This window comes from Prionailurus bengalensis, chromosome B2 (assembly GCF_016509475.1).
Source record: "Prionailurus bengalensis isolate Pbe53 chromosome B2, Fcat_Pben_1.1_paternal_pri, whole genome shotgun sequence".
Classification (NCBI taxonomy): Eukaryota; Metazoa; Chordata; class Mammalia; order Carnivora; family Felidae; genus Prionailurus; species Prionailurus bengalensis.
Window position 1 is genome coordinate 98,441,778 of NC_057349.1, and position 21,187 is coordinate 98,462,964.

The window sequence follows — 21,187 nt, forward strand, 5'->3', positions numbered from 1 at the left end:
GTAATAAAGAATAGGAGGCTAGAATTTAAAAGTTAAAACACTGGGTGCAGAATATTCTCTTGAGAAGCTCTATAAGAAAGAAAGAACTTGCTCTTAAAAATGCCATCAGAGGACTTATTCAGAGGTGCCACACAAGCGGACATGCATGAAACTTGGGTGTGCTTAAAAGTTTCTCAAAAAGGAATTTCTTTACTCTAGTAAGTGTCACCATTTCTGCAAACTCGCCTTGTGATCCTCTACCCCTTTAAGGAGCAAACTAAATTTCCTAAGATCACTCAGAGAAGGTATACCCCCATGACATGCATGCAGTTTGAGCCACCCCCTCCCCGCCATTCCTTCCTTGCCTTTGAGAGTGGTAAGGGAATAAGGAAGTGGGTTGCAAGCCCCAAGTTGGTCTGTATGGCCCATGATCACAATCTCTATTGCCTTCAAATGGGTGGAGAAATCATCCAGCTCCTTTCAACATGTCACAAATATCTGCTGAGCCACCTACAAGTACCAGGCGCTGTGCAAGGAGGTGAGGACACAGTTGTGAACAATAGAGGCATGGCCCTGTGCTCCCGTCAAGTGCACAGGTCAGCAGTACAGGCGCACTTTCACTAGGATATGGCCACAATGGGCTATGGTATCTTCTTGGGGAGTAGCAGGATGCCGTGGGATTTCGTAGCTTAGATTCTTTTTTTTTTAATTGTTTATTCCTTTTTTGAGAGAGAGAGAGGCACAGATCATGAGCAGGGGAGGGGCAGAGAGAGAGGGAGACACAAAATCTGAAGCAGGCTCCAGGCTCTGAACTGTCAGCCCGATGCGGGGCTCGAATTCATGAACCGTGAGATCATGACCTGAGCTGAAGTCAGACGCTTAACCGACTGAGCCACCCTGGTGTCCCTCGTAGCTTAGATTCTAACCTTATCCCTTGAGAAAGAGCCCTGGGAGTTCCAGGCACAAGACTGCATTTTCTCCACAGACCTTTCTAAGGACTGATTTCTTCTCTGTCATAAGATTGTGACATCAGCTGTCTGTGTGCGGCTCACTATGGCAAGAATCTACTGTTGAGGAAATGGTTCTTGGCGGAACATGCTAGGACTGTATGGATACCAAGACCTGTCAGAACAGTCTCAAAAGCAAATGTTATTTGCTTGATGAAGTTCCTTTCCAGCCCTAGGGTTGTAATTTTTAAGATCTAGAACTAAGAGGAATCCCATTTGCATAGATTTAAGAAGTATTTATGTTCTTTAGTTCTATGTAGGTATAGAAAGGCCCTTGACTTGTGCTGTATCCTCTATTTTCAAAGGAATACCCACAGACAAGCGCTGTGTTATTTCTGGCTTCATCCATTTATAAAATAGAACCTTCTTATGGCAAACGTGAATGACTCTAGCAGTTGTGTACAGAATTTAAAATGTGTCTTTGTTCATTAACATTTTCAGGGAAAAGGATAAAGACTCAGGTAGAAAAATAGAAAGCAATTATGGAAATTATTTATTTAATATTTAGTCACTGATAAGTTATTTTGTTTTCAGATATTTGACTAAATGTTGATTACTGGAATGTTTATAGGTTTGCCATATACAGTTTAAGAATCAGATTGGGCTTTTAGAATAAATTCTTATGGCTCCCAATTTTAAAAGGGTTCACATTAAAGCAAAGGGCATGTTGCATAATCTGGTGGCTTCCCTGGATGGCCTCTGAGGCCCCTTTAAGCTTCCAATTTTTTATAATGTCCTGGATTAAAACAGCTGTTTTATTGGTCTTAAAAAATGTAAAATTCAAATGTCTTTTGAAACAGATCAAGTTCTTCACTGTGTAAAATTGTCATTGATCCATCCTCTTTTCAAGCCCGTCTTTGAAAAACATGTATCTCCTGGAGTTCCACCCTTCCCTGGGCCTGGCATCGCTCATCCCCCGATCTCTTGATCACCTTCTCCAGGAGGCCCGTCACACCTGCAGACCCACATCAGCCAGCAGCCTCACCTTGCTGGAGAGACGCGTGCTGCAGCTGGCCCTGGATATGTGGCTCACACCGGCCCAGCCTGAGTCCTGGTACAGCACACGTCTCCACAAAGATGTAGGTTCTCCGAAAGGGGAGATGGGGGAGCTCCTTGGCCAAGGGAATGTTTCCAGGCAGATGTTACTACTTAACTTTGTTTTTCTGTTTGGCTCTATTCCTCCCCTATTTGGCCAGAGACAGATCATAGTGCTGGGCTTTGCCAACATTTTTATGTAATGGTTTTTTCATTTTCGGTCAAAGTTTCTATTTTATCAAAATACTGCTACAGTTAGAAGGGAGATATACATACGTATGTGGGAGATGTTTTCTGGATTATTTATATTTCAACAATACACATTTTTAATTTAAAAGCTATGTGTTTTATTTGCACTAAAGCTCTTCCTGAAATTCCCTCTTTTTGTCCTGACCTGAGATCTGGTATGAGAGAGAGAGTGGCTGAGTGAGGAGACAGGGACCTGGACTCAAGTTCTGCCCTGCCATTAACTTGCTGTGTGACTCTGAGAAAGTCTTTGAGCCTCCCTGAGCTTCTTTTTCCTATTTTGTAACCTTATGTTTGTGTATTTGAGGGGAGGGAGATGGAAGTGAGCCTGATGGTCTCTAAAGCCCCTTTCAGCTTAGAACTCTATGGTTCAAACTATGGCCTAATGATTTACTTAGTATTTGTAGTTAGATTTTAATTCTCTTCTTTTTCTGTTAAGGCCAGCACAGTGGAGCCTATATTTCCAATCTGACCTTACTCTGTGTGGGTACATGGTGTATGATGAAGGAACTTTCAGCTACCAAAAACCTCTCTTCCATGCATCTGCCTTGACCTCCTATTCCCTCCTAAACTAAAATTTTATTTTATTTTAATTCATTTTAAATCGATCAAAATAATGTAATACAGAATTTTAGCAAATGAAAAAAGCAAAAGAAAAAAATTACCCTAAATATAATCACTCAAATGCATTCACAATACTTTTCTGAATTCAAGCATTCTTCATATGCATATTTTACATAGTTACAATCACATCCTTCATACACTGCTTTTCATACACTTAATACACTGTTTTTCTCAGTTAACATTGTATTATATGTTTTTCCATTTTGCTAACTAGTCTTTATACTCACCTTTATGGTTATAATTCCCTTAAAGGATGATCATAACTTTTCCACCTCTTTCCTTATTGTTGGACATTCAAGTAATTTCTAATTTTTCATTGGTATTAAAATTGTTATAATGTATGTTTCCATACTTACAGATTTTTCTATATTTTAAATCAGTTCCTTTGATAGATTCTTAGGAGTGGAATTACTGAAACAAAATTTAAGTCTTTGGATGCAAGTTGGCAGATTGCTTCTCAAAAGAGTTGAGACAAATTATAATGCCACCAACAATTTGTAAGAGTACTAATTCTGCCACACTGTACAGTATTAGGTATAAGCATATGTCTGTGTGTGTGTGTGTGTGTGTATATATATATATATATATATATGTATATGTATATATATATATATAAATAATATATATATGTATATGCATATATTTATATATAAAGCATATATACAGACATATGCTTTATATATATGTATAAAACAGGTGGCATTGCCTTGTTAATTTGCATTTCCTTGGTATTTGTTGAGACTAAATATCCTTCCAAATGTCTTGTTACAAGTTGTATTTTTTTGTGAATCTTCTGTCTTTCCTTTTATTTATCTCTTAAAATCCTAATGTCATTCCTATTCACTTCCATGAACTCTCTTCAATAAAAATTTTAACTCTTTGTCCATGATATTTTCTGCAAATATTTCTCCCAATTTAACTTTTTCTGTTTTATTTTCATAGAGTAAAATCTGTTGATCTTTTCCTTTGTGATTTCTTTTATCTTCCTAAATCCAGAAAGCATATCATCTCCCACATGTTTTATATTTGTCTTACTTTATTCTAATTTCTTAAGTCTTTATTTTATTTTAAAAATATTTAACTTCTTTAGTATTCCACCTGGAGGGAGAGAGAAAGAGAAAGAGACGGGTATGAAGATGGCTCAAAATTGAATTTTTCCTGGGGCACTTGGGTGGCTCAGTCAGTCAAGCATCCAACTTCGGCTCAGGTCATGATCTTGTGATTCGTGAGTTCAAGCCCTGCTTTGGGCTCTGTGCTGACAGCTCAGAACCTGGAGCCTGCTTCAGAGTCTATGTCTCCCTCTCTCTCTGCCCCTCCCCTGCTTGCTCGCTCTGTCTCTCAAAAATAAATAAATATTTAAAAATTTTGAATTTTCCCCCAAATTACCAGTCATGTATCTACTACCATTTACTGTAGATTCTTTTCACATTGTATTATGTTACCAGATTTTTGTAATGTATTTTAAATTCTCTTATAACTCACAGTGAGTATTTGAGATACCTCCCTAATTTTCCATTGATGCCATATGCACTTTTAATTATTCTTACTTTTGAAATGTGTTCAAATTTGGATCTAGAAATGGTAAATACTCAGATTAATCTTTTGTATCAGGCCAAAAAATGGGGGGAGACATTGTCCTTAGAAATGAGTTTCTAATAGGAATTAGTTTAATAAAAAATTTTTATCACTTTGGAAGACTTCAAGAATCTAGAAATTGCATCGTCAAGTAGAAAAGGCCTTTGGTGGATCAGTGGACAGATAAGAGAATCTGTGATAGCAAAGGCAGATAAGGGAGATAAGGCAGAAAAGGTAGATAAAGGAGCCAAGCCAGCAAAGGCAGATTTGGGGGTCCCCAAACTGGGTCCTTGCTGGGAATGGTATACGAGGGTGTAGCAACGATGTCAGAGCAGAGGAGCCCCCCGTGGCAGGAGGGCTGTAAAGAGCAAGGAGGTTATTTCAAAAATTGCCCGGAACATGTAAAGGCAGTTTAGCAATACTATAAAACTACTGGACTGGAGTTAGGAAGTGTAAGTTTATTCTTGGTACTGCTGTGTGACCTTGGAAAGTTTCAGTGTTGCTTCAGATTTCTCACTAATACAATGGAAATGATGGTATCTGTGACTCCTACTTCATGGGGATCTTGAGTTCATGTACACGAAAACACTTTGAAATTTTGAAATTGCACTTAGAAGAGTTTATAGGAAATTATTCTTGTTATTGGCTTCTAAAATACTTGGAAAACATCAGATTGCTACTTCTATTCTTTATTTTGGCTTAAAATATTTATAATAATGATAACAGCAAATACTATGTACCAGGCACTTTTGTATATATTAACTCGATGAACTCTCTCAATAACCTATTTAGGTAATTATTGTCTACTTGTTCCTCTTAGGTATTGTTATTATTCTTATCCATCCTTTACAGACGAGGAAACCAAGAAATAGCAAAATTTCGTAGCTTTTAAGTGGCAGAGCAAGGACTTGAGTCCAGGAAATCTGGATTCAGAGTCTGTGCCACTGAGAGTGTTTTTTCTTAATATGTGAAATTTCTTTTTTTATACTTTAAAAAGTATTTTCTTTCAGCTGTTTTCAGCTAAAGTAATGGGAGATCCCTTTCTCATGGAGGAGATAGGTCTGCTTGCACTCAAGTCCGCAGCAGACGAAGGACAGAACCAAAGCCAAGATTCTCACATGCTGCTCCTGGAGACATTTTCCAAACTTCTGGAACTCGTGACCCTCCGCCACCGGCTGATAGAAATGAGTCTGGAGAGTGTACACTTAGCTCGGTCAGTAGGGGGACTGAGGATCCAGATGGGGGAGAACAGACCATAGGTGTCCCTGCCTACAAGCCTTGCTCCCTCTGTGCCCCAGAGCAGTCAAAGCAAGCTTTCTAAATGGCTGAAATGACCACCTTCCCCACTTTTTCATTCTCCACCCAGGCCTCCCCCTCATGTCTCTCTGACCACTCAGCTAGGCTAGGCCCTCCTCCTAGACCTGGGCTTCCTCTCTATTCAGCACATTGCCTTTCAGTTAGATGCTTAATACTGGTTTATCAGTTTTCCTGCTAGTGTAAGCTCCCTGATTGCAAAAGCACTGTCCATGTCGGTTTCCATGGTATCCCATCATCTGGTATGAGACCTGACTTACACTCAACAAGTATTTACTGGATTTGCTCTTAACTATGATGAAGTTGAATAGCAGAGCAGAAGCAATAGAAGGATTAGAGAAAGGAGAGGGATGAGTTAGTGACAGTATCCAGGCCTTACAGAGGTTTGGAAGGTTAAGCAGGTGGGGGTGGGGGGGATGGAGAGAGAGAGAGATAAATGAGTTAGGTTTTAGGTATGAGTGTGAAGTGATGCAAAGACATCCAAGTGGACATGTTCCATAAGCAGGAAAAATATGGAATTAAAGGGTTTGTTGCAAACATGTATGAGTTCCCTTGTGTTCTAGTCCCCCACGAGAGTCCCTATATACCTGAAGAGTGCAATCATCTACCACAAACCATTACCGGGGTCTGTGCTGGGGACTTTATGTGTACTCATTCATTTAATTTCCAGAATATTCTTAATAAGTAGCTTACTAATATTTTACCAGCAAGGAAGTGGAGGCTCAGAAAGGTAAGCTATTTGCCTAAGATCACATACCTAGAAAGTAGTAGAAACAGAATTCGAACCATGAGTCAAGATATTTATTAACCTTTATGATACTACCTCCTCATAATCTTTGATCCTTGATCTCAGGGATCTCACAATTTAAAAGTTACTTCTACTATAGTTTAATATGCTATTTTAGTCATATAACCAAAATACTATGGGAACTCAGAAAATGGAGTGTTTCATTCTTTGTAAGTAGGTCAAGGAAAGCTTCATAACAGAGGCACTATTGAGGAACAAACTGTGTCCTCTGGCAGGTTCATATGTTCAAGTCCTCAGTCCCAATACATCAGATTGTGACCTCATTTGGAGGTAGGGTCTTTACAGAGGGAGTCAATTTAAAATGAAATTATTAGAGTGGGCCCTCATCCAATATGACTGGTATTTCTTATAAGAGGAGAAGACTTGGACACAGACACACACAGAGAAGGAAGATGATGTGAAGACACAAGCAGAATGTGGCCATCTATAAACTAAGGAGAAAGGCCTGGAACAGATCCTTCCCTCATGGCCCTCAGAAGGAACCAACCCTGCTAATACCTTGATCTCAGACTTCCAACCTCCAGAACTGAGAGACAAATTTCTGTCTATAGTACTTTGGTACATCAACCTAGCAAATTAATGTAGGTGCCTTTTGAGTTCAGCCTTAATGCACCAATTTCTGAAAATGGAGAAATGTGTGAGGATGTGGGTGAGAGAGGAGTGGAAGACATTCTAGACTCTTAAGGCTGAAATGCCAGAGGTGCAACTGAATGGAGCCTTGCTGCAAGCCATGTAAATGTGGGAGTAGAGCTCAGAGTTGGGATAGGACAGAGGTATGGTCATAGGCTCTTATACTAGGGGGCTATCATTAGGCCATGTAGTTGGAAGACAAACTCCCCAAGAAGGGGACAGAGAAGAGGAGAAGAGGACCGGGTTTGGAACCCCAGGAAATACTAGAATTTGAAAATGAAGAGGAAGAGAAGCCAGTGCGGACTGAGAGATAGTGGTCATGAGGTGGGAGCATGGAGATCCTGGATCCAAAGGAACAAAGATGTTCCTTGAGGAGAGGACAAAGACCAGCTGTGAAGTGTTCTGAGAGAAAATAGTGAACCTTGTATTGAAAGCAGTATTGGTGACCTCATGAGGGCTCTGAGGATAGAAGCCAGCAGGAAATGAGAGTTGAGGAAGTGTCCAAGCACATCTCCTCCTACTTTAACTGCTATTTTTAACTGTCATAGTGTAGAGTAGACACAAGACCTTTGTGACTCATTGACTTCATTCCGGACTTGGCTTACTATTGTTTTGACTTTTGCTTTTGTGCTTATTCAGATTTTTTGGGTTTCTTACCACTTACTTTCCTTCTAGTGGAAAATAATAGCAAATGCTCTTGGCTCTTTATCCTCCCCCCTTTAGTCTCTATAAGGAACTGGCATGGGAGATGGGTTTTGAAGAGTACCATTTGTATCTGAGGCCTGTTCATTTTGAATTTGCATCACACAAGGACAAAGTGGACCATCCACCTCCTGTTTTTATCACCTCTCTGCTGGAGGACAGTGATCGAGTGGACAGGTGAGCCTTGAGAAGGTCCAAGTAAAAATAATGTAATGGTAGAATGAATGGCCAGTAAAAAATAATTTCTACCACCACTGGACTCACAAATGCAATTGGATTTCTAAATCCCCCCTCTTATATTCTATCTACTATGATGCCATTCTTTTTTCCTTTTTCTTTCTTTCCTTTTTTAATAAGGCAGGGGAAGAACTCAATGAAGGGGGATAATTGAATTTAAAAACAGCAAGTAATGGAAGAATCGGATCAGGGAGCTCAAATGAGATAAGATCACAGACTCAGCAGCACAGGTTGACTGTGTTGCTTCTAGGTAGAAAGGGGTGTGAGAGTTTGTCTCATGGGGCAAGAACCATGGATCAGAAGTCCAGATCCCTTCTCTCACTTTCCCTGGGACCAGGAAGAAGTCAGTTAAATTTTTTGAACAGCTTTTTCCTTGAAACTCTAACACAATGTACAAATCTAACATGTATGGCAGTATCTCAGTCAGATTCTTTTGTTGACCAGCAACAGAAGTGGGCTCAAACCCTTGAAACTTCTTCATGCCCCATATGTTCAGCCCATTGCCAGAAAGAGAACACTCTTACTAGTAACAGATCATGAGTCTATAAGTCGGGGAGAGGAATCTTTTTTTTCCATGCAGGATCAGCCTTTGATATGTGCTGAGGAGAAACGTCTGTCTCCTTCTTCTTTCCTTCTTTTCTAGTCTGCCCTTCCCCTGAGGGTCCTTTCTTTCTATCCCTGGAGATTCGTGGTACTGCCCCCCCCCCCCCAGGAAAGCAAAGTTGATTCCAAGGAGGAAAAGTCACCTTTGTTTTGCTAGTGTGGATCAGTTATCAAAATTTAACTTTGACGTGTTGATATGTTAAAGGTCTCCTCTTCTCCAAAGAGACCTTGGGCTGGGTTAGGATGACAGAATATGGTATCCCAGAATTTCTCAACCTTGGCATTATTGAAACTTGAGGCTGGATAACTCTTGTAGGGGGCTGTCCTGTGTATCAGAGGTTGTTTATCAGCATCCCTGACCTACCAGATGCCAGTAGTACCCCTTCTCCCCTTTTATAACAACCAAAAATGTCTCCAGACATTGCCAAATGTCCCCTGGAGGCAAAATATTTCTTGCTCTATCCTGTCATGCTAGCTAAACAAAAACAATTTGTCATAAGTATGTAGAAATGTCTCACAGAAACTGAAGGCAGGAAGTGTGAGCAGGCCTCAGGTGAGGCTGGATCTCCAACCTTGAGCCAAGTTATTCTCTGGGTCTTTACGGGCCTCCTGCAGGAGCTGGTATTTTACACTGATGTAAAATAGGGCATATTTTTGTTCAAGTGGAATCAACCAATCACCAGAAAGTGCCCAAATGATCTGTGGCCTGGCCAAGCTGTGACTGGTTCTCGCAACAATGACCCAAAGATCTTGCAAGATCTGAAGAGCCTTCTGAATTACCAGGGGAAGGCTTATGCACCCAAGGATCTTGTCTCTTGAGTTTGCATTTATTTTATGTATGTTAACTCCTTAGAGTTGCCACTTTGGAGTGCTGTTATAACAACATATATCAAACATGAGCATAGTGACTTACATTTTAAAAAGCACATTTGTTCATATTATCCCACTTAATATTTGCCATAACCCTATGAGATAGGTGATATCTCCATTTACAGATGAAGAAACTAAGATTCATAGGTATTAAATTACTCATAGGTATGGACAAAGGACCATATCCCAAGGCATAAACATGGTTGCAAAGAACATTTAGATGATTGTTGGGGCAATGGAAGAGAGCAAGAACTGGAAAGCCTTTAGGGAGTGGAGGAAAGGGTTCAAGTCAGTGAAGAGGCTGAGGACATGAGGTCGAAGGTAAGAACAGAAACAGGATAAAACAGTGGAATGGGGATCAACAGAAAAGAATTTGGAGTAGGTGGCCACCACAATGAAACTGAAAGGAGATCAAGTCCAGTAAGGACTGAAAAGACCTCTGAGCCCTTCGGTCTTTGGGCAGAAATATCAAGTCTTGTATAACATCTGCACTCGGATCACCTAGAACTGATCACATGCCATGCGGTCCCATCAGAATGGGCATCTCTTCACTAAAACATGGTACATCAAGACAATGTCATGTTTCTTCTTGCAGATATTCTCCTACTACTCTTGTGTTAGCCATCTCTGAGGTGGATGATAACCAGGTTGGCAAGTTTAGCTTTTATACAAAGGAAGCCATCCTTAAGGTAAATTACTGTTTTTAAAGAAACTAAAGTTAAACAATTTGCTCATGTATTTCTTTAAAGAAAATAATATTTAATTTATATAAGTTCAGCTCCCCTGTGTAAGAAAAGCTTCTAGCCTTACCTTATTTGATGTGCACATTGGCCTGGTTTAAACCATAGAGACTGCAACACCCCATGCAATAACCACTGCTAGCTATCTTAAAGAAGCACATGTAGTGAACCATCTTTGTACCAAATTTTTAAAATATGTACATGTTATTGGAGATTTTATTTGATCTTCTTGAACTTGGTGCTGTTTTTTTCCCCCTTCCATTCAGATGGATTTCTTTGCTTCTGTGTATGTGTAGGTTTGTATTTGCATGTGTGTGTTTTAAACATTAATCTAATTTTGGCAGTTTCAAAAGTTTGCCACTGAGCACATGTTTGCTAGTTCATCAGAATCTACTCATCCTTTTCTGACCCGAAACCTGATGGTGTCCAGCTATAGAGCAAATCAGGCCTGCAGGCTGCCTTCATGGGATGAAATGGTGCTTAGAGAGAGACTAGGTTCAGTCCCATGGAACTGATCTCAGCACATCCGTCAGTTTGATTCATATGTTTACATGTTAAATAAGTGTTGATCTCAAACCCTCAACTTCACCTCTTGCTTTATGACAGACATTCCTAATATTTCACATTTTCTTCCTTTAGCTCTTATTCCATTCAGGAGTGGAAAACCTGCAAGTGACCCTTGCATGCCAAGCTGCTCAGAAAAATGCTTTGATGGTGGCTGTCCAACAGGCATCCTTCTATCACACGTCCCAATGGGGCTGTTCTGCTGATGTGAAGGTCAGCTTGTAAGATAGAGAACCCTGAGGCATGCTACTATATGCCAGCTAATGCTAGGATACCCCTTCCATTCCTTCTATCCTTTAGCCTGTCCCCTTCTCTCTTCCCTTCTTTTCTTCCTCCCCTTCTCCCCTTCCCTCTTTCTCTTTCTTCCTTCTTCCCCTTCTTGTCTATCTTTTTATCTTCTCTCCTTCCCTCTTTCCCTTCTTTCCTTTTTTTCCTAATGTGAGTCAACACATGACCAAATCCTTACAGGGTCTCTTAATTTCTCGTGATTTGCTAACAGTTTTTCTCTTTGTATGTAACTCTGTAACATTGACTAGTTAGAATCATCCAACAGAAAATATTGTACTTCTACCCCTACCCTTTGTAGAGATATGATTTTATTTGTTTTCTGTTTTATTCTTCCTGCATTTCTTTTTGTAAAAGTCAACAGAGACATTTGTCCCTTCTTTTTTCTACAAAAGGTAACAAACAATGCATACCCCCTTTCCCCCCTCCCCAGATTTCGTACGTTGTTTTTGAGATATAATTCGCATAACATAAAATTTACTCCTTTAAAGTATGTAATTCACAAGATCATGCAACCATCACCACTATGTAATTCCAGAACATTTTCATCATTTTCAAAGGAAATCCTATACCCATTAGCAGTCAGTCCCCATGCCCCCCTGTTCCCTCAGCCCCTAAAAAACAGTAATCTACTTTCTGGCTTATAGATTTGCCTTTTCTGGACACTTCACATAAATGGAATCATTCAACATATGGACTTTTATATCTGGATTTTTTCACTTAGCATGTTTTCAAGTTTCATCCATGTTGTAGCGTGTATCAGTACTTCATTCCTTTTTACTGATGAATACTTCAGTATATGGATATACCACATTTTGTTTATTCATTCTTCAGTTGACAGACACTGGGTTGTTTTTACTTTTTGGCTATTATAAATAATGCTGCTATGAACATCCATGTGCAGGTTTTTGCAAGGACATACGTTTGGAGTTTTACTAGCACTTGTTATTGTCTCTTTTTTATTTTTGCCATCCTATTAGGAGTGACATGGTATCTTGTTGTGGTTTTGATGTGCATTTCTCTAATTAGTAATGACACTGAACATCTTTTCATGTGCATATTGGCACATGAGAGAAATTTCTACTCAAATTCCCTGCCCTTTATGTCAAATGGAATTTGTCTTTTTATTATTGAGTTGTAAGAGTTATTTATATATTCTGAATACAAGTCCCTCATCAGGTATATGATTTGCAAATATTTTCTCCCATTCTGAGGGTCATCTCACTTTCTTGATGGTATCCTTTGAAACAGAAGCTGTTCATTTTGATGAATCCAATTCACCTATTCTTTCTTTTGCCACTCATTCTTTTGGTATCATATTTAAGAAACGACTGCTTAATCCAAAGTCACAAAGATCTACTCCTCTGTTTTCTTGAGTGTTTTGTAGTTTTAGCTCTTGCATTTAGCTCTTGCATGTAACTATTTATGGTTGATTTTTGTATGCCGTATGAGGAAAGGGTCTAACTTCATTCTTTTGCATGTGGTGTGCTGTCCCAGCACCATTTGTTGAAAAAACTGATCTTTCCCCCATTGAATTGTCTTGACACCTTTGTCAAAAATGAATTGGCTTGAAACGTAACAGTGTATTTCTGGACCCTGAATTCTATTCCATTATATTATATGTCTATTTTTATGTTAGTACCACTGTTGTTTAGATTGCTGTAGAGTTGTGTTAAGTTTTGAAATTAAGAAGTATGAGTTCTCTAACTTTGTTCTTTTTCAAGATCACTTTGGCTATTTTGAGTCCCTTGAATTTTCATATGGATTTTAGGATCAGCTTGTCAGTTTCTGCACACACACACACACACACACACACACACACACAGCACCATTTGAGATTTTGACAGGGATTGCATTGAATCTGTAGATCAGTTTGGTTGGATACTATTGCCATGTTAACAATATTAAGTCTTCTGATCCATGAACATGGATGTCTTTCTATTTGTTTAGGGTTTTTTTTATTTTTTTCAACAGTATTTTGTAGTTTTTAGTGTATAAGTTCTGTACTTCTTTTGTTAAATTAATTTCAAAATATCTCTCATTCTTTTTATTATATTGCTGGACTTGTTTTCTTAATTTCATTTTCAGAGTATTTATTGCTAATGTATAGAAATACAATTGAGTTTTGAATATTGATCTTGTATCCTGCAAGCTTACTAAACTATTTTATTAGTTTTAATAGTTTACTTGTGTTTATGTATTACTTAGGATTTTTTATACACAAGATTATGTCATTTGCAAATAGAAATAATTTTACCTTTTCCTTTCTAACCTGGATGTCTTTTATTTCATTTGCTTGACTAATTGCCCTAGGTAGAACTTCCAGTACAAGGCTGAATAGAAATGGCAAGAGTGGGTATTATTATCTTATTCCTGATCTTAGGGAGAAAGCTTTCGATCTGTTACCATTAATTATGATGTTAGTTATGGTTTTTCCATAGATGCCTTTTATAAGGTTGGGGCATTTCCCTCTATTCCTAATTTGTTGAATGATTTTATCATGAAGGGGTTTGGGATTTGATTTACATATATACTCTTTTGGATTTTGTTTTTTCACTTAACAATATATCCTGGGAATCACTCCAAATCAGTTCATAGGGATTTTTACCCAATTTTTTTAAACAATAGTATAGTTCTCATGTGTATGTATATTCACCAGTAAAGTTAAATATAGTTTCAGGAAATCAACTTTCCAAATGGCCTTAAACATTCTTTAAGTCTTATAGATTCTATATAGCTGCCCTAAATATACCATATTTATCCATTATCACATTTGTCAGCTTCTATCTATTTCTACTCTTCATGTTAATAGGAGAGTACAAATTTATGAGTATGGCAAGAATACTCATTCCTTGCTTCTACTGCTAGATAATAATCCCCATAAAATTAAATACTGAAGTAGGAAATAAGGATAGAGTGAGTTATATTGATTTTTAAAAATTCAACCCCCAAAATCTTAATTCAGTACATCCTGTAAGTTAGGTTCATCAGATAATACTGAGGAACAATTCATGCTCTTAAGGAACTTATAGACCAGTGTATATAAGACTGACAGACTCACAAGGGGTTTAAGCTCAAGGTATAAAAGAGGTTCAACAAGCTATAGAAGAAATTTAAAGAAAAGAGAGGTCACATCTGGGGAACCAGGAAGGGCAGCCTAGAGAGGGGGCATTTGGGAAAACCCAAAGGATGAGCTTTTTGACAGGCAGAGAGAACAGCTTCAGATAACACAGGCATGGAAACAAGAGAGGGCAGATGGGTACTAGATAAAAATGAGGAGCCCAGCTTGACCATCACTGGTGGTTTTCATACATAGTTGACATAGGAATTCTCTATTCAATTACTTTAATCTTATAAAGAATACCAGTATATAAAACAAATATAAGTGGAGTTATTCTTGTTGAAATGGAGATTGAGAGGATTATGAGTCACTCCTTAAGATCTATTCAAGAAGCAAATGTTGAAAGTCACTGGATAGGGCACAGGGCATGGGTGTAATGACATTAGGGATATCTATATCAATATCGGTATCATTATAGGTATATGGATATAGTAATATATGAATATATAGTAATATATGAATATGTAGAAATATGTGTGTGTCTGCTTATATGCTTTCCTATAAGTGTGGGACAGAAAGACAGCTGATGGTATAATAAGAAGGAATAACGATGGAGACAATGAAAAGGAACAAGAGGAAATGAGGGAAGGGAGGAGGGAAGGAAAAAGACAGAGAGACAGGGAGGAAACAAAATTGTGCATTTCTACCAAAGCCAAAAGAGGGGAATGTTTCAAGAAGAAATGAGTCACCAAATAAGATGTACAGATGGTAAATAAGCACAGAAAAAAAGTGCTCATCACCATTAGTTATTAGAAAAATGCAAATTAAAGCCTCAATGAGAAACTACTACCCACCCATGAGAATGGTTAAAATTTAAAAGACGGGCTGTTTTGAATGTTGGCAGGGATGTGAAAGGTATGGAATTCACATACACTGCTGAGGGAAATGTAAAATGGTCAATCACTTTTAAAGACAGTTTGACAGTTTCTTAAAAAGTTAAACATACACTTACCATATGATCCAGCCATTCTACTCCTAGGTATTTACTCAAGAGAAATGGAAACCCATGTTCATACAAAAACATACACAGATGTTTATTTAAAATAGCCAAGAACTGGAAATAACCCAAATGTCCCTCATCAGGTGAATAGATGAACAAATTGTGGTACATCCATACAATGGAATACTACTCAGCAATACACACAAATGAATTATTGAGATATGCAACAATATGGGTGAAGCCATACAAAAAAAGAGTACATACTGCATGACTCCATTTACATAAAATTTAGGAAATGCATTCTAATCTATAGTTGCAGAAAGCAGAGAGCAGTGGTTGCTTGAGGAAGAGGGCTGGATGGGAGGGATGGTCATTATTTTGATTGCAGAGTTGGTTTCATAGTTGTATACATAGGCCAAAACTTTCTAATTGTACACTTCAAATATGTGCTGTTTATTAAATGTCAGTTATATGTCAATGAAACTCTTGTTTTTAAAAGAAGAGGGAAAAAAAATAACAAGTTGAAAGTTGATAGAGTTCAATGTAGAGGGAAGAACCAGAAGAGCAGGGATGAAGATGAGGTTATTTGACATCCTCAAAAGCTCATTGCCAACTGAGAGAGAAGTTCTAATGGGGCTGAAAGCAAGACTTGCTTGAAAGCAAGACTGTCCAGAGTTAAGGACTGAGAGGGTGATAGACGTATAGAAGCAGTGTGTGTTTACTGCTCCTGCATCAGTCCACCTATGCTGCCACAACAAAATACCACAGAAAAGTTTTTCTTCCACACCCTCCCTTCCCCTGCCCTTTATCATTACATTGTGCATGACAGCATATATCCCACCTCCATTTGCTTATGCTGAACCACAATGAGTACCCTGCCTCAGTTTTTCAGACCTTGCAGCCATGAAATCTATCAGCAGTATTTCTTAACAGGCCACTCTACACAGAGCACTCCAACTAGCTAACTTGTAGAATGAAGAACTTTTTTCAGGGCAATTTAGACAACTGCACTTTATTCTGGAAAATAGTTACACTTACTCCCTCACCCTTAGATTGTACAAAATCTCTCTTCCCTTCCTTCTCTTACTCTCTCCTCTTCTCCCCTCGGTTTCCCTTCTCTTCTCTCCCTTCTACTCCAACCCGTCCCCACCCCACATACTCAAGCATTTACATGTGTTTGGGGTCAGTTGCGGCTGTGAGATAATTTCACAGCCGGTACTACAGAGCTTACAAATCCAACAAACTTAATAATTCCATTCTCTTCGGTTTAAAACATTTTAGGAAACAAGTTCAGATCTGAGAAATCATGGTGGAATGGGTCCAGCCAGAAAAAGAAATTCCGGAATTGTGAATGGCATAGAAAACTTGCAGTTAGCCCCAACTCCTAAAGTTCCAGACACCCTCACTCATCCTTCGGAAAGATTCCAGGCTACCAAAAGGTACTTCACTAGGGATTTGTTTAAAATAACAAAAGTGTTCTCTTTTAAATCAATTAATAACATAGTACTATGGTATTGAAGGATGCCTAAGTTCCCAAAGTGACTAGCACGTGTTTAATTTTTAAGACCTTGTGATGAAGACCTTGTATGAACACTAAGTAGGCTCAACTTCTTCCAATATACAGTTTATGAAAGGCAATTATCAATGGTTCCTTACTTCAACCCCTTTTCTCCTCTTTTCTCCTTTTTCCTCCTTTCTCTTTGTCTTCCCTCTCTCTATATTTTTCAAATATAGACAGAACACAAGGATCTCGGCCTCTCCAAACTTTCCGTGTTTATCTTAAACTGAAAAACACAGAACTAACCTTACTATTCAAGGGTTTTACTATTGCTTAGAATAATATGGTGCTGCATTATCAGAAAGGCACAGCCTCTACAGAGAGATGGCTGTAAATCAGGGAAGTCCTATTATGTCTTGACCTCTTTTCACTAAGACAGAGAGAGATACTTGTATTTTATAATAAATATTCTGACTATTTCCAATGATAGTTTAATTCTGGAAGATTTTAAATGGAAAAAATAATAAGCAAAACTGCTCTATTACCCAAGATGCCATTAATTTGACACGTGGCCAAAGTTCGAATAGAGTTCACAGTCCTAACATGTGGATGGAACATTTAAGACCAATATGTCTAGCCAAGAGGACCCTTGAGAGTCCTCTTCAGTCTAGGGACCCCTGCAGTAGAGGCCAGGAGGGCACAAAGGGACCTGGGTAGTAAAAACACTGAGCCAGGCAATGAAGTTTGGAACAGAGGAGGGATTGCTGACACATGCTTCAGGCACATGGGAGCCCCAAGGAGGGTGGGGACACATCAGCATCCCCAGTGGCTATAACTGTAAACATTTGAAGAAGATGAAAAGCATGGAGACAGAGCTACCAGCTCTTCTGTTGCAAGGCCCAGTATCATCCCCAGGTATACCTGTCCTCCAGCAAGCTATTGAGTTGTCTTTTTATAATATGTCCACTTACTTGCTGCCTTGGGCTCAGATGTCTCTGTTCACTTGTCAGGGCGCCAGAGGCTTTTGTGTCTATTCAACTAGAAAAGGTGGGGCTGCGGGACATGATGCTGAACGCCTTCCTCCTCAAGAAACAAACGTTGGCTGACAGAATGAAAAACCATGTGAGTTTAGTGAGAAGGACACATTAAATGAGTATAAAGCTCTCATTGTGTTTTACATTTGAGCAAATAAAAATTCTTAACTTGTAATCTGTTGCTTTCAGCCTATTTGGATAGGACTATTGAAAATATAAAGAACTATAAAAAGGGAATTCAATAAGAAATAGAGAGGAAGTAATTCAAGGTAATTGCAGTCTACTTTTAAAAATACGTACACTTTTCCAAGACCACATGTTATTTTGTCACTTTCTAAACACAACTAGTTTCAACACCTGCTCTGGAACATTAGCCCACTCCTGAATAACCCACAGGTGTTCAGGGGTTTAGACAGGTGAGCAAGGGCTCTTACTATCCAATTTATGTGTTATCTGGTTTTCCAGATGTTAATGCATGTTTTTATTTAAGGATTTTATGCTAGCATAATCTATTGGAAAATATTATAAAATTTAAGCCTTTAATCAGTTAAAAGTATTGCTTAATTTTGTGAATATCATTTCATTACTCATTAATTTTTTTGAGGAGGAAGTCATTAGACTAATATATAGTTATTTGGGAGATAAATCACAAGTCTACAACTCTAAGCTTTTTCCCTATCTGTGACTGAAAAGGAAAGACTTAAATTTCCCTAATCCAGTTCTACAAATGGGATGTAAGGGAGGCCAGACTTCTAGATTACTGCTGAGTAATAATGGAGGCAAAGGACTCCTTTTAATAAGTAATTGAGATATTCAATTGTCTTTTTTACTACAATATTCAAAAAATATTGACCAAGGGAAAAACGTTATAGCTCATTAACTGCTCTTCAGGATTATCCAATGCCTGTCAGATTAGAAGACACAAGACTCCTAGATCAGAGACAAAGAACTTTATGACTCACAGTAGAACAGGTGACATGAGCTTCATGTTTCTATCAGTTCCCTCTGCCTCCCAAGTCCCAAGGGGGCAACATGGAGGAGCCTAGATTCATGCACTGGGTTTTTGTCACAACCAATGGGTTCATGACACTGAGCTTGAGTTGTCACAACTCATTGGGTTCATGACACTGAACTTGAGGAATCCACCTCTTTTTAAATGGCAAGCTTACTATTTTTCCTGGAGGGAGACATTCCCTTATCCCTCAAGGTTGCTCTTTACAAATAGAACCCTGAGAAATGGCCCAGGTAAAGACTAGTCAGGGTCTTGAATTCTTGGCATACTCAGCAAGGTCTACAAGAAGGAGAGAGAACCACAGAGGCTCACAGCAAGTTGGCCTTCAGAAAGAATATCTCAACCGCATGGGCTTTTCCTGCCTTAAGTTTGCTATAAGTATGTATACATGTACTAGGATGGAGAGTTTTTATAGCCAACCTTCTAATAGAAGAACTGTCATTCTCTTTTATCACAGGATGAAATTGGTAAACTCAAGAGAGACGTTATAGTTGAATATTGTCAGAAGTAAGTATAGTATATATGAACAACATATGCTGATTTCTCTGACTGTGAAGTCAATAAACTGCAGTGTTACACAGAAATCCAGACAATGAATCAGGTGGTTGGTTTTTAAATAAACACACAATTCTCTTGGGTAAAACCAAACCAAACTATCCTCTGATACACAGAAGAGCATCAGAAGCGAATGCTAGGAGGTGCTTTGAAGAGGTCCATGCCTCTGCCTTCAGGCAATAGCAACCTGACCCAGATAGAACTTTCTTCTGGATGAGGTCCTCTATTCTCTTTGAAAGGTCTTTCAGGGAAGTAGATCTTTCTGGGAATGACGCAAAAACTTTGGTTCACCTTCTGGATATCATCTCTTCTGACTTTTCAGACTGAACTGCCGTATGTCTCACTATGCTCTTCGGGGTCAGATCATGGCATACTGCAATAGCCTGAGAGCCCTGCTGGAAGATTTCCCTGCTATCAGGGACACCTTTTTCATTGTGGGGCAACCACGAGAAAAGAAAGCGTTGAGAGACTCCAAGGAGGGCCTCAAGGCTGACCCCAGGTGTGTAAATTCCTTTAGAGCTCTTTACTCCAAGCGGCACCCCACCCCCCGCCCCCACACACCCTATGCCTCCCAGGGAAGAAGGAAGAGACATGTTACATTTGGTATGGGAATTGCTTTCTTTACTGCATTTGACCTTGGTCTTTTGGTTCAGAAGGGCAGAAGAAAGAGCTAACACTCCAAGAATAACAGTATCTTTGTATTTGAACCCAGAACAAGTTCTCTGTTTATGGGCTATTTCACTGCTTTTTCAATCTATGTAGTTTTGTTTTCCCGTGGAGATCCCAGAGATTTTCATCAGTCACACCCTTTTACATAAGCCAGCATCTAAAATGAGCAAACAAATAAGTAAACTTGATCTTGAGCTGTCCTGGCTTCAAATATTTTTCCCAATGGAGCAGAAGGAATAAGAAACACACCCCCACCCCCCCACCCCCCACACACAACATTGATACCCCAGTGCCTTGGATAAATCTGTCCTTCTGTATTTCTCTTACAGAGGAAAAAAATGCATGTAGAATGATATTAAATGATAAGAGCAGAGCTGCTCCCATACTTCCTTTTCATGCCTTATCCAGTTTCTCAATTATTCTTAACTCACCTTGCCTAGAGTTCACTCAAGTAGATGGAGGAGTTAGCATACCTGTGCAGTCAGTGACCACATTTCCTTTAAAAAAAAAAAGGTGGCAGGGGCGCCTGGGTGGCGCAGTCGGTTAAGCGTCCGACTTCAGCCTGGTCACGATCTCGCGGTCCGTGAGTTCGAGGCCCGCGTCGGGCTCTGGGCTGATGGCTCAGAGCCTGGAGCCTGTTTCCGATTCTGTGTCTCCCTCTCTCTCTACCCCTCCCCTGTTCATGCTCTGTCTCTCTCTGTCCCAAAAATAAATAAAACGTTGGAAAAAAAATTTTAAAAAAAAAAGGTGGGGAGTATTACACGGTTATGCAGCCTCCAAGGGGGAGCAAAACATCCTGTAGGGTAGGCTTGTTTCCTCCTTACTCTTTCCCATAAGGTACAGAGCTTAGTGCCAAGTAATAGTGATATTCAATAAATATGATCATAGAACAGACAGATAAAGGGAATTGAAAGAACATTTGTATCAGACCACTCTTTCGCTCACTTATTTCTTCATGCATTATTTAACTACTACTTATTTAGTGCTTACTTAGTACCAGACATTTCACCATGTGCCAGGGTTACGAAGGTGAGTAAGTCACGGACTCTGGCAGTAAATTCAGTCTAGTGGGGGAAAGCTCTGTGAACAAAAAAGTAACTTCAAAGATTTTAAAGATAACCTGCTAGAGTTATGCGAAA

The 21,187-nt window shown here is 39.1% G+C and overlaps 1 protein-coding gene across 1 annotated transcript in view; it reads left to right on the forward strand.

The window, feature by feature from the left end:
- Window positions 1-19,412, forward strand: part of LOC122489847 — a 60,560-nt gene extending 41,148 nt beyond the window's left edge. The window contains exons 11-18 of the mRNA XM_043592075.1: window positions 1,837-2,065; window positions 5,477-5,679; window positions 7,942-8,097; window positions 10,226-10,319; window positions 11,010-11,147; window positions 16,562-16,719; window positions 17,789-17,900; window positions 19,282-19,412. Coding sequence (XP_043448010.1) covers window positions 1,837-2,065; window positions 5,477-5,679; window positions 7,942-8,097; window positions 10,226-10,319; window positions 11,010-11,147; window positions 16,562-16,719; window positions 17,789-17,900; window positions 19,282-19,335 — 1,144 coding nt within the window. The 3' untranslated portion in view covers window positions 19,336-19,412. The remainder of the gene's footprint in view (window positions 1-1,836; window positions 2,066-5,476; window positions 5,680-7,941; window positions 8,098-10,225; window positions 10,320-11,009; window positions 11,148-16,561; window positions 16,720-17,788; window positions 17,901-19,281) is intronic.
- Window positions 19,413-21,187: the final 1,775 nt, after the last annotated feature.